The following is a 25,906-nucleotide window of genomic DNA, read 5'->3' as shown; positions in this document are numbered from 1 at the left end:
TATTCCGCATTCTAGCAGATTTGAGGAACTGTTGTCCAGCTTACGTGAATTCAAGACTTTCCCAATGTCAGCTGTCTGATTGGTTGCGCGAGTTCCGGTATCACTGTTCAATGAAAGCGCAATTTTCTGGCAGAGCTATCACAACACTTCACTAGGATGCCTGAATAGCAGAGTGTTAATCAGTGGAACGGCTGGGTACCTGCTGATAGCCTCGACTCCCATATCATGCATTCATCATCATACGACCGGACTATGGCCTTCTCTCCAAGAACTGCTTTTGACACTGTTGTCTTCGCACCTTCCTCGGACGTACGCAGTACCAAAGTATTGAGGAGCAGTTTAAAAGGAGGCCACAAACAGAACTGTGTGGTCGTTAACTGAGATTCTGCTGGCAGAAGCTTTGGTAAGGCGCAGCCACACGACATCAGCATGGCTCGTTTCTGAAGGACCTTCAACCGACGTGGCCAGCTTCTGCATCGCTCACATCACGACCGATTTCAATCCGTGATATTGCTCACTTATTTTAGATGTGCGGCGATTGTTGAAACGATCGGGGATACCTGCACTATCCAGTCGCTCTTGGTGGAGGACAAGCTTCTCATGTAGCCGCAAAGCTCGACTTCCAGGACTGGCAGCAACATGGAGTTATCAGCGGATCTCTTGTGCGCTGTCTGCCTCGTCTTCGGCAACAGGTACACAGCTATCAGCACTGTGAAAAGAACGACGATTTGCATGTTCCCTTCCAAGCCACGAAACTACCTCTCACGCCTGACCTTAACATAGCGAGCTCCAGGATTTCGCAGACTCAGAGAACGCGACCGGCGAGATGACGCCATCCTGGACAAGAGCTCATGTCAGGCAATCATGTTTCAAGCGCGATGGCCTTCGCTGTACGAGTTTCGATAGGTGCCAAAGGGGGCGACACAAGATGCCGCTCAAAGCTGACAGCGAATCCTGACCGAGCAATGCCGAGGAGCGTTGAGTCGTATTCTAGCTGCCACCGTGTCCAGGCTCAACGCATTTATAGCCCGATAGGAATCCCGGCTGGATTCGCAGCTTGTTCGCCTCATGGGTAGGAAATGTCTGTACTGGTCTGCTTCAGGGGTTGCGAGCAGGCCAGCATGGACACCCCTGGCATACATCTTGGACTCCGCATCTTGATCCTGTGCCAAATTCCTCCAATGCTGCTATGAAGAGGAGTTCTCTACGAGCTGCTTGTGCCTCCGCTTACTGGAGGATGGTGCACCTCCCGGGGAGTGTGTTCGGAATGTTTTGGGCCCAAGCACTTGTCAGCAATCGAATTAACCATACGCCGTGAACGGTTCGGCATGCGTTTCATACTGAGAGCATCTTTTGCAGAGCTTGCATTCGACAAACGCGATGCTCAGATTCGACTGAGGTCAGGGAGCTGGCAGTGACCTTATCAAGGCGGGTACTTTCGAAGCTGGTGACTCGCTCGGCTACTGGTCCAGCAGATCGGCCACATCCAGCACTCTACGTCGTGTGTTGTTCTTTGATGGACCATTTTCGGAAGGCTCGTTTTCCGTTGGTGGAGTAGTCTCAGGCTGGCTGGGCGTGTTGCCATTGTCAGACGTCGATGCCTGATCAGATCGGTCTAAATGGTTCCTCTGCTGCAGATACTGCCTCAATGCATCCAGCGATCCATTGCCTCGAATGAACGACAAAGTTTCCTCGACAACCGAATCTGAGCTGGCACGGAGCGTATGAAGCAGGGCATGAAGAAGCCTGCTGTCGTTTTCATGTTCTTGTATCTTGAGTCTCAGCTTGGCTTTATGCCGACCGTCATTTTCTTGATCGAAGACACATTCGTGGCCTTTTTCCTCGCATCTTTCGCACGGGTGTTTGCCGCTGCACTGTTGCATGGTGTTAGATAGCATAGCTTCTGGAGACATAGATGACTTATTGATTCTTCCAGACGAACCTTTCGTCGAGCTTCTTTACAGCCTTGGCAAGCAAAGGATACATTCTTGCGTGGCCGTAACTCTGGCTCTCGTGAATGCACAGCAGGGAGTCCCGGCGTCTTGCTGCTGATCGGGCGGTAGCCCGACATTGGAGCGGGATAGTAGCATGCATTCTGTTCCTCATACTTCCGGCTCTCGTTGGATATATATTGAGAAAAACTTGGACAGCATTCATGGATTTCATGTCGGAATAAAATTCCGATAGTTGCAGTCCAGAGTCCAATGGCACCAGCCTGGCACCATCATGCACCAATCGGTTCCCACTGTCTGACGTGCATTGGGCTCGCTATCCGTACCTAACACAACCTGGCATCATCTGGTAAGCCTCTAGAACGGCCGCGGCCGAGGCCTAGGGCGCACCGCTGATGCCCACTTGCAATTGGTGGTCGATTAGCCGGCAAAACGCGTCCTGCGCGTCAAGGCTAGAACAATTTATTCCCGAGTCTGTGTCCTGTGTGCCTGTGTACAATCAGTACATCTGCCCAGACTAATTGCCCACACGCCCTCAGCAACGACACATCGCCCCAAATGGCACCGATTCAAGGGCTGCTTCGCCCGTTGCAAAAGGATGAGACATTCCCGGTGCAAAGCAGAACCCCGAACGCATACAACCCACTTTACTCCTACCGGCTGTTACGAGGGGAGAACAAACACTATGTGCAGCAATATGGCGACATGTACTTCCTCCGACTCGCAAAACTCAAGCCAGTTGTTGAAGCTATAGCGTCTGAAGATTGGGAAGACTTCGAGATTGCGGGAGAAAAAGCCCAAAGAGTAGAAAGAGTCTTGGATGTCCGACAGGGTCAACTATGCTGGGTCGTGGGGACAATTTACATGGACATGCCCTTGAAGCCAAACATCCTCGAGGATATCTCGAAAGAACACTGGGTAGCAGGACCTCCGCCGCGTCACCCCTACTACTCCGAGAACGGAGATACACAAGTCATGTTGGAAGACGAATCTGGTCGTTTACGGCTCACAGGAGCAATGTTGAAGAACAGCTTGCTAGTCACTGGCGTTATTGTCGCAGTTCTTGGAACGGAGAACGCCAATGGGGACTTTGAGATCCTGGACCTGCACATTCCCGACCTGCCGCCGCAGCCAAAGAGGTGGGAAGGGGACCCAGTTGAAGAGAAAATGGACGTTGATCAGCCACGGAAGAAGATCGCGATTGCGAGCGGCCTAGACATCTCAGGAACAGATGCGGATACGTTGAATCTGTCCTTATTGACTGAGTTCCTGCTCGGCGAATCCTTGGATGCGGAAGACAGACAAGAGGCCACCACAATATCCCGCTTGATAATCGCCGGGAACTCTGTTGCTTCGGACCTGATTGCTCACCAGACGTCGATTGAGGACGGCAAGAAACCTGGCAACCGAAAATATGGCTACGACTCTGCATCTTATAATCCTACACCGACCGCTCACCTCGATCAATTTCTCGCCGAACTGCTTCCCAGCATACCCATTACACTATTACCAGGGGAACAAGATCCAGCAAATGTTAGCATGCCTCAACAACCGATCCACCCTGCCATGTTCCCACATTCACGCGCCTATACCACCGCTAATGTTAGCGACCCTGAAGAAGAAGAGCCTGGATGGCTAGACAACGTCACAAATCCCTGGGATGGCGACATTGAAGGGTGGCGGTTCATGGGAAACAGTGGTCAACCAGTCGACGATATCCTCAAGTATGTGGATTATGGCGGTCCTGAGGGAAAAGGTGCCGATGGACGGCTCGAAGTCATCGCCAGCATGTTGAGATGGAGATGCGGTGCGCCTACAGCACCAGACACGTTATGGTGCTACCCTTTCCAAGACCGGGATCAGTTCGTGATGGAACAATGCCCGCACGTTTTCTTTGTCGGCAATCAGCCCAGATTCGACACGACCGTTGTTGACGGACCTGGCGACCAACAAGTGCGATTGATCACGATTCCAAGGTTCCATGAGACCGGAGAGCTAGTCTTAGTCGACGCCGAGACTCTGGAAGTTGAGTTGGTCAAGTTTGACATTCATGATCCTTCGACAGCTCTGAACGGATCATGACGCTGCAAGGCTGAACCACCGGCATATCTTCGGACCAACCCCCGAGAAATATTTTTGTACCATCGACATGATCTAGTTCCTCCTGTATTTGTACGACTTGATGATGGATGAAATGAAAAATGCGCATCAACGAGCACACTGGTCAGTATGAGCATCGATTCTTCCTGAGTGATGTTAATCATCCGCAGCCGTCACGACGGAGAAAGTGCTCTTGGTGCCTTATTCTGCACATCATGTCCCGAAGTATCATGAATGGATGAAAGATCCAGTAGGCGCCGTCTCCAGCCGATATCGTTACGAGTCTCATGATCAACAGGAAATCCAACTAGCCACGGCTTCTGAACCTCTTACCTTGGACCAGGAGTATGCAATGCAACAAAGTTGGAGAGCCGACGCAGATAAATTGACCTTCATCATCTGCCGGTCCGGCCTCGCTCTTCCAGCAACCCGCGAGGGACGCCTAGATGTCGGATCCATGATTGGAGACGTCAACCTGTTCATCTCGCTTGCAGAAGACGAAGCAAGCAAGCCCATCTTCCTTGGCGAACTCGAACTCATGATTGCCGAACGAGGCGAGCATCGCAAGGGATACGGTCGATGCGCGCTGTTGGCCTTTTTGCAATACATTATTCGACACGAAATGGACATCTTGCAGGAGTTTCGACGTGCCCAACCGTCATCGCAGCCTCTTGGCCATCTGCGTCGGTTCGACCATTTCGCTGTCAAGATAGGGGAGTCGAATCATCGCAGTATTGCGCTCTTTGAGGGCCTGGGCTTTCACAAGACTAGCGGTGCTCCTTCGTATTTTGGAGAGTACGAGTTACGGCTCGGCCGGGATGGGGTCGATAAGCTGCTGAGCTCTGCGTCTCGTATGACCAAGTTCGTGGAGGGCTACGAGGAGATAGGCTATTCATGCCCATCATAAATTACCAACATCGAGAACAAGGAAGATAAATCATGCAGAAGATCATTAAACGACTTTAAATGCCTTGAAGACTCTCTTTTCGTTTTCTATCACTGCATCATGGGTGGCATCCCCTTTGCGTAACTGAGGCTGTGAGCGAACATTCATATGCCATCAAACGGATTGTGCCTTCGTCGATGTTGATAGCAACATCTCAACTTTGTCAACGTAGAACATGTTGGTGCCAGGACCTTTGGCCGGTAAATGCCCGACAGTCATCCGCTCATGTCTGTTCCAGACCTTTTCCGCGTGCTTCCGTCCCAATGTGCCTCCATCTCGAGCAATTCGTTTACGCCTTCTTGGGCTTCTTGTTCTTCTTGCTGATTTCTTGGAACGGCATGGCTAGAGGAGACAGAAGTGTTAGCATGCGTTCTCCCCTCTCTAGTGCTTCACTGTCCAGTCCTTCCATCTGCTTCGCTCCCACGGCGCTGAGTCTGTGGTCTTCCTTCTCTTCCTTATCACATCTCACCCATGTATCTCTGCGCTCCTTCTGTTCCCGTTTCGCTTTTGACCACGCCACGCCCATTCGATGGAGTAACTCCACAGACTGAAGATTTCGAGAGATTGTTCTGGGCAAAGAAACTTACTAGGAGGTAGACTCTGCTTGATCTTATCCGCCTTGGCGCTATCCTTGAGGATGAGCGTGTATAGGTATCGCTTGCATCGGATCTTCATCTTGATGTCCTTGCTCTTGGAAGATTTCTTCAGACGGGCGCCTAGTCAAATCGCACATGTGTCAGCATATCTCTTTCCATATTCCACGTCCTCTTCCGTCTTTGCTACACATATGTCGTTCATGCCGCTTCTGAAGATACGAGGACGGGTGTGGACGCATACACACCCTTCGCATCCTTTCTCCGAGCGATCTCAAGGAACTGCTTGATATCGGTGATTTCGGAAGGCATGTTGACTGTGTTCTGGTCACTGACTAGAGGCGAGGACGAAATCGGGGCGACTGTGAGGTGCTATTGTCAAGTCAATGGTCAATCGCAGGTTCGTTACGCTCCAGCCAAAATCCAATTGTGGGCGCAATATTCGGGACCCACTATTTCCTCGCGAAAACGTGTCGTCCTTGCGTCACGTGCTGGATGCGTGAGGGGGCTAACTACAGCCTTGCGTTCCGAGGCTTACCAGGCCGTTCAGGCTCTATCCCTTCATGCCAGTGGGTGCTAGCCTTCGGAAGTTTCTTGTAGCTTACTTGGTGAAGTCGTTGAAGTCTCATATATCATGTTCTCACTCTCTCTTTCATGCTAAGATAGTACGCTGCAATGCCACGGCCACGCTAAAAGTCATACAATCCTCAACGGACCAGGTCAACGTCTATTTCTTGCTGAAACCCTTCAGCCATTTGGGCATTTTCGCCTTTCCTCCATCGTCGGGTTTTGTCTCCTTCTTACTGACGTCTACTTTCATACCCGGGTCATGCTGATCTTCAACACCACCAGATACGTCATGCACCTTCAACTCTTGAGCTTGAGACCTTAATTCTTCTTTCAAGACAGCCTTTGTGCTCCTGGCTTCAACGCTGGCTTTGCTGTCAACCCAATCAAAGATGACCAATACTCGACCCTTGAGCTGAAGATCTTTGATCACCTTTTGATTTGCATCATCTGAGATTACATCATTCTTCCCTCGAACACCAGGATTTCTGAGAAGGAACGGTTCTGACCGCCACCGCTCTGCCAAACACTCTCTGACGAAGTTGTACAAATCTGCTGCCGAATCGGATTGTCCAAATTTGGCACTGGCTGCACTTTGATCTGGGAACCGGATTTTGATCTCGACATCTTTCACTGCAGCCCACTTCGCGGCTTCTTCCTTCGCTTGTGCTGCTAACTGCGCGTCGGTGAGTAATCTGGTGTTTCTCCCATTCTGTTGAAGCAACTTCTGGTGGACATGTGCATGTTCGACAGTAGGCGCGTAGTCCCCATCGTTATGTGGCTGGCGAGCAGCCGCAGGCGTGGATGAACTTGGTGGTCGGAAGACAGAGACTGGACGACTTGTGGCCGTCGTTATCGGTTCTGGCTGTGGGGAGGAAGGCGCAGGAGGCTGGGATTCGTCCTGGGATTGAGAAAGAGCTGTTTCTGATGGAGCAGGCTCTGCTGCTTCCACAGACGGCTCGAGAGGGGCTGGGGGTTCTGTGGCTTGAGCCTGTGCTGTCGTACTCGTTGATGGCTCTACAGAGTCAAAATATCCTTGTATCAGAGCCATCGCCTCTTCCAGAGGTGTGTCGGTGATCCTGAAACTCAACCTCAGCAGTACAGAGCCACTGTTGAAGCCTAGTTGTGCCAATGACTTTTGTAGATCTGTAAACGACGACAACTCTCTGTTCATGACTTGTATGACCGGTTGCTCATAATACAATGTTCCTGAACCATCTTGGCTTGTCGAAGGGACCCCTCTTGCTGTGAAATTCCGAGAACCACTGGCTCCAGCAACTCCAGCTTCAAACTTTCTCAGCACCAGCCATAACGTTGTTGAGCTGGGGAATTTGTCTGTGAGTCTTGCATTGGGTGTTGCTCCCGCTTCTGACTCTGGGAGTTGCAGTGCTACCGACACAACGCCGGCGGATTTGGAGAGTTGAACGAGTTCAAGTTTGGCGCCTGCAGAGAGGCCGGCTAGCCGTATTGTTCTTGAGAGGTCGACTTGTTTGTTACTGTGTCTAACGTTCGTTAGCCAGATGGTCAGACAAACCGGGTTCTAGCACTCACTTGAGGCCGTACTGAGCAGCATTCAATCCCAGCTTACTGCAGGCTTCTTCTAACACTTCGCTGAGGGATGTATTCGGAGTAGTTTTGATTGTTGTTCGTCGGAGGGCCGAGTCGATGACCACGACGTGGGAAGCCATCTCGCCTGGCTAGGCTGTGGTAGGGTAAGGTGGGGTGAGAGGATGATGGAGATGATGGTTCCTTGAAGACTTCTGTGAGGAAATGAATGTGAATGAATAAGTTGGATGCTAACTAAGTGGACGTGTAAAATAGAACAGTCTAGAAGTGTTCGGATTGCCGCCTGATGCTGGCATATGTTGATAGTCGTGGTGGTGAATTCCTCCGCAGCGCAGCGGCGTAACGTGAAAGGCAGCCAACGATGACATAGCGAGCCGTTCGGGGAAGGAGTCACGCCTATTGGTCCCTCTTAGGTGCCTCTCCATTTTTGAGCCTCGCTAACCCAGTACGCGTTTGCTGCAATTGCCTGCGGCAGAACGACTATCCATCTGGTCAATTGCTATCAACATTCTCCTTCTCTCAACACCTTGTATATGCTCCAGTGATCCTTTGATTGCCCTTTCTCTCTGCCCGCTTCGCTCCTCAGAACACTCCATCAAAAATGGTAAGCTCTTCTACCTGCCAGCAGGCTAGATACAACACTAACACTCTCCTCTACAGAGCTCTCCGTTCGACATCAGTACGCTTTCTGCTACCCCCAATGCCATCTCTACTCTAACTCATTCGCAGATGGCGGCGCCTGTGTCGCAATGGTCGGCAAAGACTGCGTCGCCATTGCATGCGATCTCCGTCTCGGTCTCCAATCATTAACCGTTTCGAACAACTTCCCGAAGATCTTCCCCTTCGCGCCCTCCGTATATCTAGGTCTGGCTGGCCTAGCCACGGACGTCCAGACTGTCAGCGACACATTCCGCTACAAAGTCAACATGTACCGATTAAGAGAGGAACGCAACATCTCACCACAGACCCTGGCCAACTTGGTCTCCAGCAGTCTGTACGAGAGGAGGTTTGGTCCTTGGTTCGTCAGTCCAGTGCTGGCTGGCATCAATCATACGACAGGAAAACCATTCATCTGCGGCTTCGACAGTATAGGCTGCATTGACTTTGCCAAAGACTTCATCGTGGCTGGTACGGCGAGTGATCAATTATTCGGTACATGCGAAGGACTATGGGAGCCTGACTTGGTATGTCTCCAAACATCTCTATTGTGGCGGTAGCTAATATCTTCAACAGGGACCTGAAGACCTGTTCGAAACCATCTCACAAGCTCTCCTGAACGCCGTCGACCGAGACGCACTGTCCGGTTGGGGCGCACATGTCTACATCATCGAGAAGGACAAGGTCACGAAGCGGTTATTGAAAGGCCGGCAGGATTAATCTCAGGAATGGAGAGCCATGAGACATACCAATGTCGGCAGTAGAGGTACCAAATGGACATCACTACAAAGCCCTGGAAAACGGGGTCTTGAGCGATCTCGAAAACCGACCACTTCGTCCTGGAAGCTGGTCGCAAGAAAGACATTCAGTCATCTGAGCATATCGAATGGCGTTATACGGCGATGATCGGGTCTGTTGAGGCATGCGCATGGATGGCTATTGATTCTGATCCAGCCTTGCTGAGAGGGAAAGCGTTTAAGGTCACGACTGGTACAGATTTGAGAACTCTAGTCAGGCGGGTCGGGTCAATACAGCCCAGCCCTACAGTGATCCGGGAAGAATTACTGCCCGAATGCCATAGAGAAGGAATGAATCAAATCCAACATGTCTTTTTGGCCCGTTTGGGTTTGCTTGCAGGTCTCTTCTGGTTTTATTTCCGGTTTTTGCTGGACACTTTGGTTCTCCAACCACTGGTTACGAGTATTACGATCCATATCGCAGCCCAAGCCACGGATGTTCGCGAGCCAGTCTCCTTTGCAAATGCCTTGCTAGGCCTAATAGCACCTCTGAGGTTGGGTAAGCACCACTCGACATCGACGCTCGCGTTCGGAACCAATCAGCATTCGCCGTCACTTCTGGGAGTGAAAGGATGAAATATTGCCTAAAGGAGTAGCTAGTATTTCTTGATTAGGCAATAATCTGGAGTTTTCATCAACCAACAGATCAAAGTGTGATTGATATTTGCTCAAAGGTGTCGGTGATCCTGATTGGTTGCGAATGCGAGAGCTACTATGGTCTCATGGGTAAATCGTGTAATTTGGCGCTAGGGTGCCATTCGACGACAAACAGCAGCGAGGACAATTTGTGTGGCAGGAGGGCTCCTGTTCAATGCCATGCCAACTGCTCCTTCGACGATTCAAGCGGCAGCTGTTTTGCACCCCGGTTAAGCGAGTTTCATTACACGATTTACCCATGAGACCATAGTAGTTACCAGGCAGTCGTGAGGTATCTCAGTTCGCTAGTCCGTAGGTACGGAGTACCTATTGACCGAACACGGTACGAATCCTAATCTGCTCCTCACTTAGTATACATCTGCAACTTAACGCCCAACACCCCCTCCAATCCATCCTCCCAACTCGCCTTTATCCGCCCACAAATTGTCTCCATGGTGACTTCATCGCACAACTTTTCCAGCACGCCCTCTAGCTCGGTGAACTCTCCTTCCCGGCCAAACCCCAGATCGACCAGTTTGCCCAGCACGCCCGGTGCATTGTTCTGCGCTTTCAAGTCGCGTGCGTCGTCGTGGATGTGCTGCTCCAATTCCGATATCAAGCTTTGCAATTTGGACAGTGTCTCTGTCGCCACGGTTGCTGACTTAGACTTGGATGACTTTGGCTTTCTGGATAGTATGCCCAACAGCATGGTAAAAACCTGCAACATCTCAAGTTGGCTGAAACTATTGTGTAGGTCTTCCCACGTCGGGACTCGTATAAATGCTACCATCGAGCCTGATGGCTGCTTCTTGCGATCCTCTAGCGTCATTGATAGCCAGAAATCAATTTTGGACAGAGCGTGGTCCATCTGATCTTGTGTTGCCGACTTCTCCATGACCCAGAGCACAGCCTGGGTCAAGACTCGATAACAATTCAGATTGGACAACTCTTGACCAGTGAATTCGCCCTTCTCAGAGTGCTCAAAGATATTGTCAAGTTGCGTGAGAGAGTCTTTCAGATTTTCGGACACTTTGAACGACAATGTTGGCTGAGATAGAAGTTCCGCCTTGAGATACGTCGCCACATTATCAAACACTGTCATGGCTGCGATCCAACTGCCCTTGGGCAGAGGGCCGCATCGGAAGTTTGCAAGTAGCGCCGCATCGTCCGGACGGTAAGCCGGCAGATAGCTGAAATCTCTTTTGTCGACGAGTGATGAAGGAGTAGGAGGTAGCACTGTATGCTCAGACAGCCCCAGCACTCTCCCAAGCGCACGCTCCTCAATTGCAAAAGCCTGTCGATTCATACTGTGCTCAATATCGGACCTCATCTTGACGCTGTTGTAGATGTTCGAATAGCTGTGGAAACGTAGTCCTTCGCGAATACCACGGACGAGAGCATTGTCGGAATTTTCAAGAATCGTCAACCCTGTGTCGATGGCTTTCAAAGGATCGAATGCGTCCGCGCCACTGCCATTAGGTGAAGGATGCAAGGTCGATATTCGAGTCAAGACGAAGTGGCCCACGGTCTCCCACTGCATGTTCTTGACGCTGAGCCTGTTGAATGTTTCCATAGCCAGAGACATCAGTCCGAGATGGGTTTGAAGTTGAACTAGCAGGATAGTGAACAGGTAATAGTCGTGGAATTTTGACCGCGAAATCTCAAGTAATATTTCTGCAAACAAAGTGTTTTCGACTGACGACTTCGCATGTGCAAGCCTGAGAATGGCCAGGACAGCTAGAACGGCGGCTTCCGGACACGGTGAAGGGCTTGAAGTAGAATCCTGGAAAAGCTGCAGCGTCTGTCGAACGAAAGCCATAAGATTCTGCCCAGAAACATCACCAGGAAAGGAGTTATAAGAAAGTTTATGGTGAAAGAGCTCGGCCAGGCTTCCTGAAGCTTTGGAATGTGTCTTCCTGAAGTCGTCGAGCCGCTCTTTGTCGAGCCGGCCTAGGGCATCTGTCATGTCGTCGAAACAGAATGCTTTTTGTGAGAAGGCGACGGCATACTCATTGCAGGTATGTAGGAGGTCATCCAAGGCGCTGTCCCCGGTCTGGGTCTGCAGGAACTTCATCCTGGCCATGTACGCTGCTCTAATGATTGGTCTTATGCCGCAGACAGAGTCCAGAAGCTCCCTTGCTTGCTGTCGCACGCTGGTCGGTGTTAGTATTCGAATGGTGACAAGATGGGTGACCTACCCGTCTGACGCCAATTCTGACAGCGCTTTTAGCCAAAGGCTCCAGATCCGGTCATCGGATTGATATTCAGGTTTCAACAGTAGCCCATGGCATGTAGAAAATGCTTCCTGCCATTGCTGTGATTTCTTCAATGACTCGAGTAGGAGGGACAATATTAGTTGCGGGTCTTGCTTGCCGATGCGAGATTGTATATGTAAGGAATTGCCTTGCAACAGCTTCACAGATTCTTGAGCGTGGCCTGTCGAGTTGAGAACCTGAACAAGTAATGATACTTCCTCCGGCGTTGATATTGCCTTCCCGGGAGAGAGAAGCTCTGCCTACACATCCTCAGTACTGCTTCAGTCGAGTGAATCATCAACATACCTGGTCTGCTGGAATTATCTCCGCCGCCTTGGATATCATTCGATATGCCAGGGTTCCAAACAGCATTCTGTCTTTCTCGGGAAGGTCATGCTGCATGTGTATCAAGTGACACATCGCAATATTCCAGAACTCGTAGTGCCTTTCATTAGGGAATGATTTTCGCAACCCCATGGTGGCCTGTCGAGATATGGCCCCATGTCAGTCTCCGTCTCTTGCACTCGTAGAATTGGCCATGCAACCACACCTTTTGAGCGCTGAGCCAGTCGCTGTCGGCAATGGCCTGATTGAGCCATCTCGTATAAAGGTCCTTGTCGTTCTGCTTTGCGGTCACCGCCCTTTCCCATATCTTCGGACCTTCCTCTTCCTTTAAGGAGAGACACTTTAGAGCATCTTGCATCTGATATATGGCTTCGGGTTCGGTGATAGGAGGGTTTCGCTTGCAGAGGTCCAGAACCTCCGTTTTGCCTCTTTCATGCTGGGCTTTCTCGGGGAGGTTTACAAGGACAAAGGCTTTCAGTGCCTGTTCTGCAGGGTCAGGCCCGAACGTGGACTCGAGGACTTGAGGCGGAGGGTGCCTACCAGGAATCTGTCCGACTTTTCGCCCTTCTTTGACCACTTGTCGCACAGCTGGAGTGCCTGCTTCCAGTTGGAACTTGCAACGGCATCTTGAATCGGGCGTATCCGGCGCTCAGTCACACTCGGATCAGACATCGTCGGCGCTCGGCCTGCAACTCATAAGGGAACAACGGTGAGGGGAAAATTGTGAACGAGTCTGGAAAAACAATGGCTTGTGGAGTACTGAATTCGACATCCACAGGAAACTACGACCGCGAGACTCAAGGCCTCCCACCTAGAAGGCGGCTACCTTCTCTTGAGTAGAGATGCTAATGACTATTCTTGCAACTGCGAGATATGTACTCCAATACTGTACAACAGCAGTTTCTGAGGTGGCGGTGGCCTGCTTGCTGCGATATAAACACGTCGTACCTGCGCCGCGCTATGCTTTTTCAGCCCGGGTATCTCTTTGATATACATTCGGCTTCTCTTTAAATACACATGGAATCACGGCGTGGATCGGCGACTGCTCGCACTATCCGAACCATGGTTTTTTCTCTGCTTTGCGTCTGGCCGTCTATTCTGCTTGTGAGATTGGTGGTCCCTTACTCAGTATAGGAGTTGCATACCCATTCTTTCTTGCAGTCTCGATAGGCTCTGTTTGGTCAACCGTGTCAGCTTTCCTCTATGCTGGAACAGGGTGGCGATCCGCTTGGTAGGGAGCGGCGTCGTCGGAAGGCGTCCGCTTATGAAAGGGTCGGGAACGCACTGGAAATAGTCCTGGCACATATCACGATCGCCTCCATTCCTGTTCATGCATCTGATACTCTTGTTGGCGGCCTCCTGGCAAGGATCATAATATTCCGAAGTGCGCTTTCTGGCAGAATCCCAAATGGTCAGTATGCGCCCGGTGGTGTTGACCTTGTCCCGGGAGGCTTACGACTGGAAGGCGGCTTTTTGTTTGTCCCAGTCGACAGCCTGGTCAGTGGACTGGCTTGAGTCTGCCGAAGTTGCCATGTTGTTAGTCCAAGGGAGGTTGGGCTGGGAAAGGTACAGCATGCACACCGGGAGACACACCTGGCAATCCCCAGTTGCGGACAAGTTTAGTCACCTCTTATCGATAACACTAGAAACTCAAAAAAGGTTCTTGGAGTCGACCCCACGCCACGTCCACCATCTTAGAGGATACTTGTATGAACAGCTTTCATGAGCAACCACTTCCATCCCACTCCCATTGAGCCTAAATTTCCTATATAAAGGAGGTAGCTATCTTAGAAAGCAGTGCGTGGGATCAATCGCTGCAGGACAGCAAGCGTGCCGCGAACGGCTGAAATGCCAGTTAGGAACAATTGAACGGGCAAGCGTCCAGCACTTGACTTACTTTACTCGAAAGTTTCTCGCGGAATGTCTACGGGGCTCACTCGCATGATGAAAGCGATCTGCTTTCCGCTAAACTCCATTGGTCCGACGAAGCCATATTCATAAAGCCCTGGACGACCTCTTTTCCAGCCACTGTCCTTCTTTCCGGCGGAATATCAGATTCAAGATACCTTTTTATGCGACCATGTTGCTTCAAACTGTACACCTAAGCGGACGAGGACCCAATCTTGACAAGTGATCGAATGCGAATATGCTCAGTTCACTCTTGAGGGCTATCTTACACAGGATTGAATATGCTCGTCGATGGAGAAGACAGTCATTTAATCTATCAAGCAAGACGTGATCCGTCTGCATATTCACGATGCTATTGAGCTCAGCCGTCCCAATCTCAGAAAAGACCTCAGCAAATGCAACCGATGAAACTCTGAACATCCACCACAAAGCTCCTATTATTGTCAATCATGACAAAAGACAAGCCCAAAGCACATAGGGTCGATATGCCCCCAGCTCCAGCAAAACAAACCCGGAAGCACAGAGGCTTGATATTGTACCAGCACAATGCAGTTGTATCGTAACGAAAGTCATCACATCATGATCATGATCAGCATCAGCATCTAGACTCTGTCCTCCGAATGATAGCGTGCTTTCTTGCGTCCCTCCAGCTTCAACTCATCGCTTAGCAGGTGCGAGTCGTCAGTGTATCCCACGGTGACGAGGTCCTCATCGACGATTTCTCGAAGCATCGAGTCGAGGAAGTTGCGCTGTTCGGTAATGAACGTTTTGGCCGCAGCAGTATCGAAGCTTCGATGAGCCCGCTTGCGGTCGCGCAGTTCTTTGAGTTGTGCTCGAACGCGCTCTTCCAGCAACTCAAGCCGGTACTCTGCATACTGCGAATAGAGCTCTGAGAGGTTGGAGATGGAACGGACCGTGGTAAGGACGGTATCATCTTTGATGAAGGCTGACTTGGGCCTGAAGGACGTCACCATAGTGATGCGCTCGGTGCCACCAAGAGCCCTCAAGGCTTGATGTTCGATGTATCGTCCTTGTAGAACAACAGCATGCCCCTTGGGATCAAGTTAGATTTGAGGGAGACACTTTTGGAAGCAGCGACGTACCATGCCTGGTCCTCGCACCTTCATGACCTCTCCATCACCCATACGCAGCGCAGTTTCGCCGCCAATCATGTGCGTGCAGTCACTGAGCATTGTCACGCAGACGAAGGGGTAGCTGTCAGTATGCCAATCGACGATGGGCGTGTCATCCTCGAACGGACAACCAGATACGCCCTCGTCAGCGTCACGATGCTCTTTCTCTTGTAAAGCCTGGTTAACAGCCTCTTGCTCCTCCTTGCTCTTGATCGAGATGTTCATGTGGGCAATTTCAAGATCCATTGCGGGCACGAGCTCGACGCCGGCAATCTTCGACACGATAGAGAGGACCTCTGGGTTACGCCAGACATCATACACAAACGGTGCATACCTATCCTGGTCAGTATGGCGTCGTCATCCTGAAAGCAAGATACTTACTCTGCAGCAAAGCCTCTGAGCTGGCACTGAGCAATGTTACTTTTGTACTGGCAGTTCTCCCAGACTGGCTTGCTCAAGACTTCGGCTCGCATCTGTTGGACGGCTTCGTGGGTGAAAAGAGGAAAGGGTTCGGATACTGCATTGGGAGAGACACCTTTTTCAGCCATTCGAATCTCGCTCATAGTCCAGATCTTCTGAGGCGGCTCGAATTTGAGATGCTTTGCGGGATCGAAAGCCAGCTGTCTTGAGATATTTGGAGCCATCTTGCTCAATGCTCTCGATACGGTTGACGTTGACCTTTTCCTTTTGAGGTGGCTAGAGGGTGTTGGGGAAGAAGAGGAGGAGGAAGGAAGAAGGACATCCGCTGAAGCCATTGTGAACGGAGGATGTCTCCCAAAGTCAATGTGGTCAAGGAAGGTGCAACTGAGCTGGGACACCGGAACTACAAACCGGCCCCAATAGCAAGAGCAACAGCCCACAGTCTTGCAAAGAACAATGAAGAATGAGATTTAGTCTTCACGAATGGTGCTGGCAAGATGACGGAGAAAACTGATGTTCTTCAGACAAATTCCCCTTTCACCGTCGCCAAACATCGACGAGCTTGGTAAAGGTCTGTTATCCTTCAACCTCAAATCAACGTCAAAATGTGGGAATGCCGGCACTAACAGAATGCTCGAGCACACGATAAGAAACCACATAGGTCGACAGCACAACTCCACTGAATCGCAATGATGGAAGTTGGACCCAAAGCCACATCAGTGCGTCGCCTTCGTTTGACCTTGCGCGGCTTATCGGACATCTTATCGCGATCACATCCCCTATCAAGGTATGGCGGTGGACCGCTCGTTCATGAAACCTGGGGACACCGGATACAGGACCAACTTGGACCTTTCACAGATGTCATTCACCATGGAAATTGTTTCTTTGTTCGGACTAAATCCAGCGCCAGTTGCTAGATCATTCAACCAACAACCATCCAAGGAGGCACGGAATGGAATCGTTTTTCACATGTGCATTCGACGTATCTTTGGCCAAGGTGACAACTTCCGGATGCTGACTCCACATTGACCTTTGAGACAACGGCAAGCAATACGACGGCTTGCCCGCACGTTCTGTGGCCTCATGACCTCAAAGGCACAAGCTTCTGGCAATACAACGGGTGAATGTCAGAGTCCGGTATTGCATCCGACCTCACGAGGAGCGAGAGACTAGCGGAGGCTTGCGCAGACAATTCTCATTATTCAAGCACCTTCACCGCTATAGGTGTTGCGGATTGTCTTGTTCATCCGGATGCTTGGTGGGAAAGTCCGCCGAGCATGTAATGGATCTATTGACCTGAAAGGGTATCGTTTCGGATTTGCTTGACCTGTCCGTAAGAAGGTGCTTGGCCAGTCAGAACTCGATTACGCCTGTGAAAGTCTCGAAAGGCCGACCAAAGGCAGAAACTCCAATGTTTCCAAGTGTATATCAGCACAGCAGGGCTTGCTGATGGAGATAGCGCGACGCTTGCCATGGCATCGATACGGAATCTCCGCCTTCTTGTCTTCGTACCCTAGCGGAAAGCGGCTTGTCTAATGGAGCTTCAGCATGGAGCGGAAAGAGATTTCCTGCACCTGTTCTGTGATACCGAATGGCTATCGTGGCTACATGGATATTCCATTTTGTACATGTCTTAATACATCTGATGGCCATCACTCGGCTCCATGACGGACACTTAGCGGCATCACTCGATCGCCGACCCTGATTTTTATTCGCTGCGAATCCTGTGACCCTTCCAATGCATCCAGTGATTTCAGACACATATGCATACCAAACCACACCCTTCCTTCTGTCCGCCTCGTTTTCGCCAACGTGCTGAATGGCTCTTGCTGTCGCTGAGCACTTTTCTGGTCGACGCAGACCATCTGGCAGCGCTGGCACGGACCCAGCACCTCAAACGTATTGGTCGGGTCTTCTCCTATCTGAAGACTCGTCCAGTTGTCCTCGGCATAAGGGCATTCTGACTTTCCCCCATCGACATGCTCGGCGATGACGATGTTGCCTCGGAATGAATCGGCAGCGACAGCTTTGCCCACGCCGCCATTGCGCTTGATCTGCTCGTTCAGCCGGTTGACACTGGATCGAGAAACGAGAAGTATTGGACTCTCGTTCGCAAGTGCGATCGACTTTCCGAGCGTTGTAGCAGGTCTTCCGCGAGTCGAGACAGGCGTACGCACTTTGGCTTGTCGAATTGTCCCGTTGTTGGGAAACCTTGCTAGCGTACAGGGCACCCCGAGGGCATCGCTGAAAAACGCCGCCACCTCGCGAGACGTGTAGACATGGACGTCGACGGCCTCGCCGCAGACGCTTGATGACTTGGTTGTGGTACTCTCGCAGGCACTTATGGGGACGGTGTGTCTGGGCGACAAATCGAGACTCACTTCAAGAGCGTGGGATGAGCCTAGTCCCGGAGCAAGGCTCACGCGCAAAAGGCGCTTTTGTAGGTCAATCTCTGGTCGCAGAAGTGCCATCCGAGGAAATCGCTTCTGGCTTAGTGCGACATTTGTGCCTTCATGGATGAGACACCATTCGCGATCCCATGCAAGACCTTTGAGACCAATATCCCAAGAAATATCAGATGGGACTTTGTAGGCCGAGCAGCTTTTGATTGGAAACACCGACAGACTTTCAACCGTAAACATACTGGTTGTCCGACTCGGCCTTGCCTGCGGGGACAGTGCAATGCGCAATGGTTGGGCAGGATTCCAGTCGACATAGAATTCTTTGATAAAGTCAATAAAAGCGATTACATCTGACGGGTTGCTCATTGCCCCAAAGCTGACCCGTATAGCACCGGTAGGCCTTCCGTTGATTATATCGTTGTCCCCACCACACCTTTGGCCTGCGGCATAGTTCTGGCGCATCGCATCATTCGACAGTCCGAGCTGAGTCGCCACTCCACCCGGGTTGCAGAGTCCACCAGTTCGGATCTGGATATTCTTGACGACTGCAAGTTTCTCAACTTCGGCGTTGCTCACGTACTTGCCGTGCCTGTCTTTGAGGTTGAGTGCAATGACTGGTCCATCACGAGCGTCTGGTGAGGCGTCTGCAGGATATAGTGTGCATACTCGAGCTCCATTGGCATGATGTAGATCCCTCAATTGAGCCCGCAATATTGAGGCAAGGCAATTTGCGTGTCTCGAAATATTTGACATAGAGCCGTAAAGTTTTCTGTGAAGGTCCAGAGCTAGTTGCAGAGCGACGATGTTGTGGAATGGGAGAGTCCCATCTTCAAGCCGGCTGTGCAGCGAGGTTTCCCTTTTTGCATGCCAGGCTTCGCCAAACATCGTCACCATATCAACTGTGCCACCACCAAAGTACTTTCGCTGCAGCAGGACTTTTCCTGATTCTTTTCGTACTAGCAGAGCACCAACGTCTGGAAAGCCAAAGATCTTGTAGAAGCTGACGGCAGTAAAATCAGGAGCCGTTGAACAATCCGAGAGATCCAGAGGCGCGGTAGACACAAGGGCAGCTGCGTCAAGCAGAGTATAGACGGGCCCCCCACCAGATCTGCGCAGGTCCTGTATCCTTTCACACCACCGCAGAGGCAGTCGACACCCGGTCATGTTTGACTGAGCAGGATATGCAAATAGTGATATTCCCTCGGGAAAGTCATGGCGTGGTTGCTTGAGGCTACTGAGCCACTGTTCAACCTCGTCATCGTCTTTGAGACACGTACTGCCTCTAGAGGCGAGTTCTCTGATGCCCACAAGGCTGGTGTGGGAGTCGGCGTGATACCGGTAGTCGAAGCCGTTATCACTATCCCGAAGGGCATCAGCAACAAGCTTGAAAGCTGCGGTGGCGTTTGCAACAAAGATTAGATCAAAATCGTCGGGATTTGCGTTGAAGAATCGTAGAAGACGTAGGCGCACATCATCAATTCGGCGCGAAGACAGCTGTGACGATGCTGAGGCAGAATGAGGGTTCCCAAAGAGATTGCCTGTTAGCTCTTCGGAATATGCTCTGATAAGGCTTTTCGCATATAGTGTCGTTCCAGCATGGTCGAGATACGTCGTATGCGAAAGATTTGGATACTCTATTTCCCGAATTTCGTCGATATTCGTGATTAGACCAATCCGAGGATCGATTGCTGCCACAGGTTGAGATTCTCGCGATACCGTGTGAAACCCGCCACCGTCCGTTAGGGTGGCCATTCCTGCAAGATTCCTCGATTCCGCGATAGAGCTCTAGACGTGGCACCCATTGATTCTTGAAGTCATACGAAGAGTAAGGTCTACAGAGACCGTCAGACGTGTGATATCAGCTCGAGTTGAGGCACGGGCAGCTGCGAGAAAGAAAGAAGCATGTACGAGTACGAGAGGCGATTTATGAAAGATGGGGCTTGCTCCCGTACTGGTTTCTAGAAGTCAAGTTGAGATTCGATCGGCGTTCTCCGACAAACAATCTTCTGGAATGTGACTGGCAAGACTGCTGCCCGCCATCATCCGCTTATCGTGAGAAATGTCCCCCATCTTTCTTGCTTCATCGAATTCATTTGGAACATTTATTACGCCAGTCATACGCCCGAGGCGCTGGGCAAGCTGATGGAGTCCAAGCTTCCAAAAATCAACATCGCAGTTCTGTCCATCAAAATATCCAATCCTTCTTGAACACTTGGCTAGATCAGCCAAGCACAAGGTCGACAAAGCTCGCTGGGTCGCTAATACATAGGTTTACCGTCCTGTTTTGGCCACACATATCAGAGTCAAGTCAAGGAAATTCGTGAGCCACATCCCGCCTTCCGCTCCTCCTCTCCAGAGAGCCGCCTCTTTGACCAATATTTGGGTCTGTTGCTTGTTCAAACATAGTAGCGGCGGCGGCTGTTGCTCCGTCTCGATCCCGAACGAGAATGGCCTCTCCGGCTGCTGTGTCTCGATGTCCTTCGCACTTCCTTCACAACCACTTTCCGTTCGTGCCGATGGAGGAAGAGGGCGAGGATGAACGTCCAGAAAAAGAATATAATGTTGATGATACCGAACACCCAAGATGCTTTCAGCATGGAGCAGTTCTTGTTGAGATGAACCGCCCACGAGGAACCACTGTTCCTGCCATAGTACCCAAAAGGCCCCAGGTTGATGTAGATAGAGCCGCTTGAGAAATTGTTACAGTTCACGTCGCTGATTTTCCGAAGTTCGTAGACGGCGGCAATGAAAGCACCGACAAAGCATAGATCGATAAAGGCAACGAACAAGGCGGAGCGACGGGTGGAACCGAGACGCAGTAGAGTAGCAATGGCCCAGGCGCAGGCTAGAATCGAGACGATGAAGAGGACGAGGATGAAGGAGGGGGTAAGTTGGTTGTTATCGTTGAAGCCATCGACAAACCATGCCTAGCAGACTGTCAGCGGATGCGGATGGCGAGCAAAGCTCATGGAGACGCGCATACCAGCATGCCAATGACTGGAATCAAGGTGATGATCTCCCAGAATCTCACAAAGGAGAAGAGCAAGCCTCCGAGCATGTTGATCGTGCGTTATTCGAAACAGATAATCTTGAGCGTGCCGTTCGCTGGTGGTCCGTCTGTGCTCTCGACTTCAGGCGGTCACTGCTCGATATGCCCATATGGGTCTTGATGCCTAACAGTTTAAATGCGGGGTTGGACCAGCTAGGTGCCGTAGACACGGTCCTCACGCTTTCAGAGCACGGTGACGGAACGAGCCAAAGAATAAGAACCCTAGGAACAGCTCTCCAGTCTGTGCAGGATATATACAGCAAGGAATACTCCGGAGAAGAAGAAGATACGGAGGGATGCATGAGCAGCCAGTCGAAGGAGGAGGTTGGGATGTTGTTTTTAGCTGGAAGTTAGTGGAATGATTTGGCGTGGCTGGTGGAAAACCGGGATGAGGATGGGCGAGAGGCTGCTGCCGTCGTCGCACATGGCCCGCCTGGGAGAGCGCCTTTTCTTCCCCTTGATTGGTGTCCTCCGGGCCTGCAACGCTTCACATCGGACCACTGCCGAAGTGCCTAGACAGTTAGCCATCCAATGTTCCCCGGTTTCATACCATATTTTTCGTTCATTTTATGCATCTCGCAAACCCATACGATCAAGCAACAGGAGTGTGTCGATATTTCCATCTCTTCATATACTTCCCGGTTGATGCTCTCTCCAGACGGTTCCGGGACGCTTCTCCAGCCTAAAGCTGATTTCTCAACATCTTGACCCTGGCTGCTGAACCCGGAATCCAGTGTCGCAACACGCCGTCAAGACCCGGGAGATCCAGATACTCCAGAACTGACCTACAGGTATTGAGGTCTTGGCAACTGCTGGAAGTTGCATGGCAGAAGTTGCTGAGCTCCATGGCGAGCTTCCTCCTGCTCGCCAAAGCCTATCGAATCCCTCTGACCAAGAGGCATTAGAATTGGATGAGGCTCAATACGATCCTTTTCCACAACTGTCGACCGTGGTCACAAATCAAAGCACTCCTAGAGCTTTGCGCTGGTGGCGGAGGCATGTTTCTCTGGGTGTGCCTCATGTGAAATGCCGTGATCATTTAGGTAAGATTGAGCATTGAGCAACCATTAACTTAGATTGTGATCTGAGAATGACCATCCTCTACTTCTGTTGCTGATTGTTCCTGAGCAGCAAATGAGAGAACTTTCCTAGGTTATCTCCGGACAGGACAAGCATTTGCAATGTTAGGCGTGATTATCGCACAGGTTATGCGACTTCAACATAGCCTCAACCCCAACCCGGTCCTCGGCTACTTCGTCGTCAGCATTCCCTTGTCGTCGGTCTGTCATGGGTCGGCAATAGCTGTATCAGCTTTTGGGGCACTAAGATTCTTTCGCTATCAGAGGGAAATGGCCCGAGGATATGCTGTTTGTGGAGGGTGGGAGATCAAAGCTATTGGGACGCTGACCACCTTGGTTTGTAAAGTCCCTGCCGTGCTTCCTGATAGGGTCTTCTGATGCGATACAGATTATTCTGTCAATCTTCTGCCTAGCCTTGGCCATTACCATCGAGAAGGGCTAACTCCATTTGCTCGGAGAGAGAAATGACCTAGTCCTGAGCCTCGAGCAAGAGGGCAAGGAGTCAGGCCAGACCTTGGGACGTTCGGTTCTTATTTCCACGAGACTGCAATATCGAAAGCAGCAGCACTATTAGCCCTGTCGGTCGGCCACCCTGCCAAGAAAGGGGAAGTGCTCTCATCAAGTTCCATTGGGTGGCTTGATGCTCGCCACGCCCGGCTGGACCATGAAAAGCCCAGAGTACTTTCTTCCGCATATACAAATCAACCGGTGGCCCTGCAGTGAAGAGAACATGCCGGAACCGAAGCCGGAGACCCCGAATTCTGCCTCGAGGGCCACTCTCGAGGCCGCTGGGCTCGGATCATGCGCATTTGCCGTTTGGTGCATGCACCATGGCCTGCTCATGTGGCATAACGAGCTTGGGGCTTGTCACAGCTTCTTGGAATGGCTCATGAGCCCAGGGAAATACTAAATTCCTTTCGGCCACACTAGTAACAATGTCGCTGTGGCATCCACCTAACAGCGGAATCGATAAAGGACAATGACTGGAGTGAAGGCAGCTAACCAATGTTAAAAGGTTGATAATGTGTGAAGTATTGTGCGAATGCAACAGTCCAGCACTTTGGCAGCTGCAAGAAGTTCAATCACATCATCACCTCCAGCTGTCAACCCAAGTCGAAAGATAAGGCCTCAAGCTTGGCCGTCTGCTTTGCATTGGCCTCTTTGGCGGTGCACACCTCCAGAAAGAATCCTTTCCCGTTACTACCCATGATGCAAGGCTTCCATCACAGTGGCCCTGCGCCGGCACACGCGAGCACCAACTTCCTATACCTCATCACCAACCCAGAGCGCAACAATCAAATATCATCTGCGGCCATTCGGTCAGGCTCGGCTTCAGCCTCTTTTCTATTGCTTGCTGACCGACCTAGGGCATCGCGGTCCTGGTCTGATGGAGAATTCGCTCCGAACCACAGATCAAGCCCAATAAGAGCCGCCCAGGACGCGCTCAGCAAGGAGATCACGTGACCGTCTGGCTCAAGCGCCCTGCTACCTCAGCCCCCTTTTCACACTCTCGACCACGAGTATGGCAATATCCGGACCTTGGGAGAATAAAATATGCCTTACCAGGATGGCCGGGCCAGTGTGGAGTCCTAAAAGCTCTATTCTTTGGGGAAAGCTCGTTCCTTATGCCTGGAGGCGAAGCAGCCCGGCATCAGCAGCCTGCTTTCCGTCAGCTTGCCGTGGGCATTAGGTATGCATCTTTTCTCCATTCAGAGTTTCTTTGCCATCCACCAAGTGCCTGGATTTCTCCATTGCTGGAAGGATGGCCATACTAGCGACCTTGTGCACCAACCTGGTGACCCTGCGGTTCAAGTATTTCAAGAGTGAATTCCCCGAGATGTGCTTCACAGACGTAGGTCCAGTTCGCAGCTCATGTCGGTGCCGCAAGAAGAGCTCTCCAGGCTCTCCTTAGGGGACACTTACATGGCATTTTCGGAAACCACTTTGCAACAGAGGAAACACGAGATCTGGGATATCGTCTCTTCATTCGACCGATGGTTGTTCGCAGCAGAGTATAGGCTTGAGATTTGGGACCAGATAACGGATTATCAGCGTGGCAGACCGCTGTCGGACCTAACCATCTCCGAGGACCTTACAGGTACCCTGCTGCAAGCTGGCTGCCACGATCCTGAGATCTGGAATGGACTCAACAGATTCTATACGCCAGCGAAGAGGGCCAAATTATTCACGGAAAAATTGAAACGGCGTTTCGAGGGAATGTTCAACGACTACCAAACACTGACCAGGGCCGGAGAGCGTGAGCCCGGACGAATTCAATTACTGAGCGAAACATCCGCAGTCAGGTTGGAAGAGATATTTCATGATTTCCGTCGCTTCACTGCAATTGCATTCAATGATCTGAAGCTGAGGTTGGAAGGGAGAGCAGCTACTTTGATTGTTCTCTTGGACGTGTTGAAACGAATATGCCAGGATCCCAGTGGCTTTCAATCAATGCCTCAGAGCAGCCTATATCGTCGATTGATCTATGAGGCCCCGACAAACCAGAGAACGTTTATGCTTGATGCGCTCGATGCTATTCGCGACACCCGAGTCACCATTCCTTCCAGAGACCTCTTGGAGATAGCAGACTATCTGCGGGCCATTGCGGCCGCGCTCAGTGTCAACGAAGCTCCCGCACAGTACCAACGCAGGCTCCAGGAAGTCAGGGATGCCGTTGAGGCAAGAGCTGAATGACGACTTGGAGGATAACGGCAGGACATTCGAGGTTTCGGAAGCAACTGAGAATGGCACCAGAGGGCGCAGGCCCTTGCCAGAGTTCGGGAAAGATTTTCTCTTAGTTGGAACAAAGCAAGGCCTGCGTGAGATGGGCTGTTCCGGACGAGAGGAGCTAGGTTAACTTTTTTCCAGTTTACTGCTTTTTTTGCACCCTAATCGTCAATCAGGAGAGATACCATCGCGGAAAGATTCGAGAGGGCCCAGCGGGTTTTGATTTGCGTTCTGCCTGGTAGCTCGTGATATGGGTTCATCTACGGGTAGATCATCTCGGTATATTTCAGTCTAGGTTAATGTCATGATCGTCTCATAATCCCGTCGCGTTCCTGTCGATCAGACATGTGTTATGGTGGAAGAGAAGTCTGGATCCAGATGCTTTTAGGTCAGTGTTGCCGGTGGTCTCCGCGTTAGCCGCATGGTCGCCCATTGCTTCCTTGTAGCATTGCCTGATCTCGGCATGCCAGTTCGGCACGTCTTCGATCGTGGGAATTCGAGTCCAAGCAGCTTGTCGTCACCATTCGCGGGGTGTCTCTCCACAGAAGGACGATTTGGCGAATAGACCCCGGGTTGCGCCATGTTCCACATCCAGCCGAGGTTCTCTGAGAATGCGTTCCACATATCTCCCCACGGGCTGGGGCCTTTTCCCCTCGACTCCCGTCCTCATCCTTGATCAAAAAGCTAGGAAGAACAACTTCTGACTCGACGGGTTCGAGGATCAGCATCCTGTGGCTTGTGATTATGATATTCCCAGGGTAGCCGGACCGTGGC

The 25,906-nt window shown here is 51.2% G+C and overlaps 11 protein-coding genes across 12 annotated transcripts; 4 read left to right on the top strand and 7 right to left on the bottom strand.

Moving 5' to 3' along the window:
• Positions 1 to 1,204: 1,204 nt before the first annotated feature.
• Positions 1,205 to 2,071, bottom strand: PV05_01986 (uncharacterized protein; the record flags this gene model as incomplete). Its single annotated transcript, XM_013467049.1, has 2 exons — positions 1,205 to 1,874; positions 1,943 to 2,071. 2 exons carry the CDS (start codon positions 2,069 to 2,071, stop codon positions 1,461 to 1,463), a joined length of 543 nt encoding a protein of 180 aa, XP_013322503.1. The 3' UTR covers positions 1,205 to 1,460.
• A 439-nt stretch (positions 2,072 to 2,510) lies between these two features.
• On the top strand, positions 2,511 to 4,034 carry PV05_01985 (uncharacterized protein; the record flags this gene model as incomplete). The annotated part of the gene is made up of 1 exon (XM_013467048.1): positions 2,511 to 4,034. One exon carries the CDS (start codon positions 2,511 to 2,513, stop codon positions 4,032 to 4,034), a length of 1,524 nt encoding a protein of 507 aa, XP_013322502.1.
• Positions 4,035 to 4,153: 119 nt separating this feature from the next.
• Positions 4,154 to 4,959, top strand: PV05_01984 (uncharacterized protein; the record flags this gene model as incomplete). The annotated part of the gene is made up of 2 exons (XM_013467047.1): positions 4,154 to 4,175; positions 4,223 to 4,959. The coding sequence occupies 2 exons, from the start codon at positions 4,154 to 4,156 to the stop codon at positions 4,957 to 4,959; spliced, it is 759 nt and encodes a 252-aa protein (XP_013322501.1).
• A 50-nt stretch (positions 4,960 to 5,009) lies between these two features.
• Positions 5,010 to 6,017, bottom strand: PV05_01983 (uncharacterized protein). The gene is made up of 3 exons (XM_013467046.1): positions 5,840 to 6,017; positions 5,586 to 5,714; positions 5,010 to 5,340 (listed from the first exon to the last, which is right to left on the bottom strand). The coding sequence occupies exons 1-3, from the start codon at positions 5,901 to 5,903 to the stop codon at positions 5,288 to 5,290; spliced, it is 246 nt and encodes an 81-aa protein (XP_013322500.1). The 5' UTR covers positions 5,904 to 6,017; the 3' UTR covers positions 5,010 to 5,287.
• A 191-nt stretch (positions 6,018 to 6,208) lies between these two features.
• PV05_01982 (uncharacterized protein) lies at positions 6,209 to 8,043 on the bottom strand. The gene is made up of 2 exons (XM_013467045.1): positions 7,710 to 8,043; positions 6,209 to 7,660 (listed from the first exon to the last, which is right to left on the bottom strand). Exons 1-2 carry the CDS (start codon positions 7,844 to 7,846, stop codon positions 6,319 to 6,321), a joined length of 1,479 nt encoding a protein of 492 aa, XP_013322499.1. The 5' UTR covers positions 7,847 to 8,043; the 3' UTR covers positions 6,209 to 6,318.
• Positions 8,044 to 8,180: 137 nt separating this feature from the next.
• PV05_01981 (proteasome subunit beta type-3) lies at positions 8,181 to 9,488 on the top strand. The gene is made up of 4 exons (XM_013467044.1): positions 8,181 to 8,328; positions 8,385 to 8,403; positions 8,454 to 8,908; positions 8,958 to 9,488. The coding sequence occupies exons 1-4, from the start codon at positions 8,326 to 8,328 to the stop codon at positions 9,099 to 9,101; spliced, it is 621 nt and encodes a 206-aa protein (XP_013322498.1). The 5' UTR covers positions 8,181 to 8,325; the 3' UTR covers positions 9,102 to 9,488.
• Positions 9,489 to 10,092: 604 nt separating this feature from the next.
• PV05_01980 (uncharacterized protein) lies at positions 10,093 to 13,114 on the bottom strand. The gene is made up of 4 exons (XM_013467043.1): positions 12,955 to 13,114; positions 12,376 to 12,895; positions 12,013 to 12,329; positions 10,093 to 11,967 (listed from the first exon to the last, which is right to left on the bottom strand). Exons 2-4 carry the CDS (start codon positions 12,544 to 12,546, stop codon positions 10,179 to 10,181), a joined length of 2,277 nt encoding a protein of 758 aa, XP_013322497.1. The 5' UTR covers positions 12,547 to 12,895; positions 12,955 to 13,114; the 3' UTR covers positions 10,093 to 10,178.
• A 1,435-nt stretch (positions 13,115 to 14,549) lies between these two features.
• PV05_01979 (uncharacterized protein) lies at positions 14,550 to 16,495 on the bottom strand. The gene is made up of 3 exons (XM_013467042.1): positions 15,837 to 16,495; positions 15,426 to 15,789; positions 14,550 to 15,374 (listed from the first exon to the last, which is right to left on the bottom strand). The coding sequence occupies exons 1-3, from the start codon at positions 16,208 to 16,210 to the stop codon at positions 14,925 to 14,927; spliced, it is 1,188 nt and encodes a 395-aa protein (XP_013322496.1). The 5' UTR covers positions 16,211 to 16,495; the 3' UTR covers positions 14,550 to 14,924.
• Positions 16,496 to 17,442: 947 nt separating this feature from the next.
• On the bottom strand, positions 17,443 to 20,195 carry PV05_01978 (uncharacterized protein). Its single transcript, XM_013467041.1, has one exon. The coding sequence runs from the start codon at positions 20,027 to 20,029 to the stop codon at positions 17,528 to 17,530; it is 2,502 nt and encodes an 833-aa protein (XP_013322495.1). The 5' UTR covers positions 20,030 to 20,195; the 3' UTR covers positions 17,443 to 17,527.
• PV05_01977 (uncharacterized protein) lies at positions 20,178 to 21,618 on the bottom strand. Its single transcript, XM_013467040.1, has 2 exons — positions 21,261 to 21,618; positions 20,178 to 21,204 (listed from the first exon to the last, which is right to left on the bottom strand). Exons 1-2 carry the CDS (start codon positions 21,333 to 21,335, stop codon positions 20,674 to 20,676), a joined length of 606 nt encoding a protein of 201 aa, XP_013322494.1. The 5' UTR covers positions 21,336 to 21,618; the 3' UTR covers positions 20,178 to 20,673.
• A 287-nt stretch (positions 21,619 to 21,905) lies between these two features.
• On the top strand, positions 21,906 to 25,438 carry PV05_01976. Of its 2 annotated transcripts, XM_013467039.1 has the most exons (3): positions 21,906 to 22,369; positions 22,458 to 22,741; positions 22,794 to 25,438. In XM_013467039.1, the coding sequence occupies exon 3, from the start codon at positions 24,278 to 24,280 to the stop codon at positions 25,097 to 25,099; it is 822 nt and encodes a 273-aa protein (XP_013322493.1). In that variant the 5' UTR covers positions 21,906 to 22,369; positions 22,458 to 22,741; positions 22,794 to 24,277; the 3' UTR covers positions 25,100 to 25,438. The 2 variants fall into 2 exon arrangements, with proteins under 2 accessions (XP_013322493.1, XP_013322492.1); XM_013467038.1 differs by lacking the exon at positions 21,906 to 22,369 and having other exon boundaries at positions 22,423 to 22,741.
• The last annotated feature ends 468 nt before the right edge of the window (positions 25,439 to 25,906 follow it).

Source organism: Exophiala xenobiotica (genome assembly GCF_000835505.1).
Source record: "Exophiala xenobiotica strain CBS 118157 unplaced genomic scaffold supercont1.1, whole genome shotgun sequence".
Classification (NCBI taxonomy): Eukaryota; Fungi; Ascomycota; class Eurotiomycetes; order Chaetothyriales; family Herpotrichiellaceae; genus Exophiala; species Exophiala xenobiotica.
This window is presented reverse-complemented; position numbering and strand designations above follow the sequence as displayed.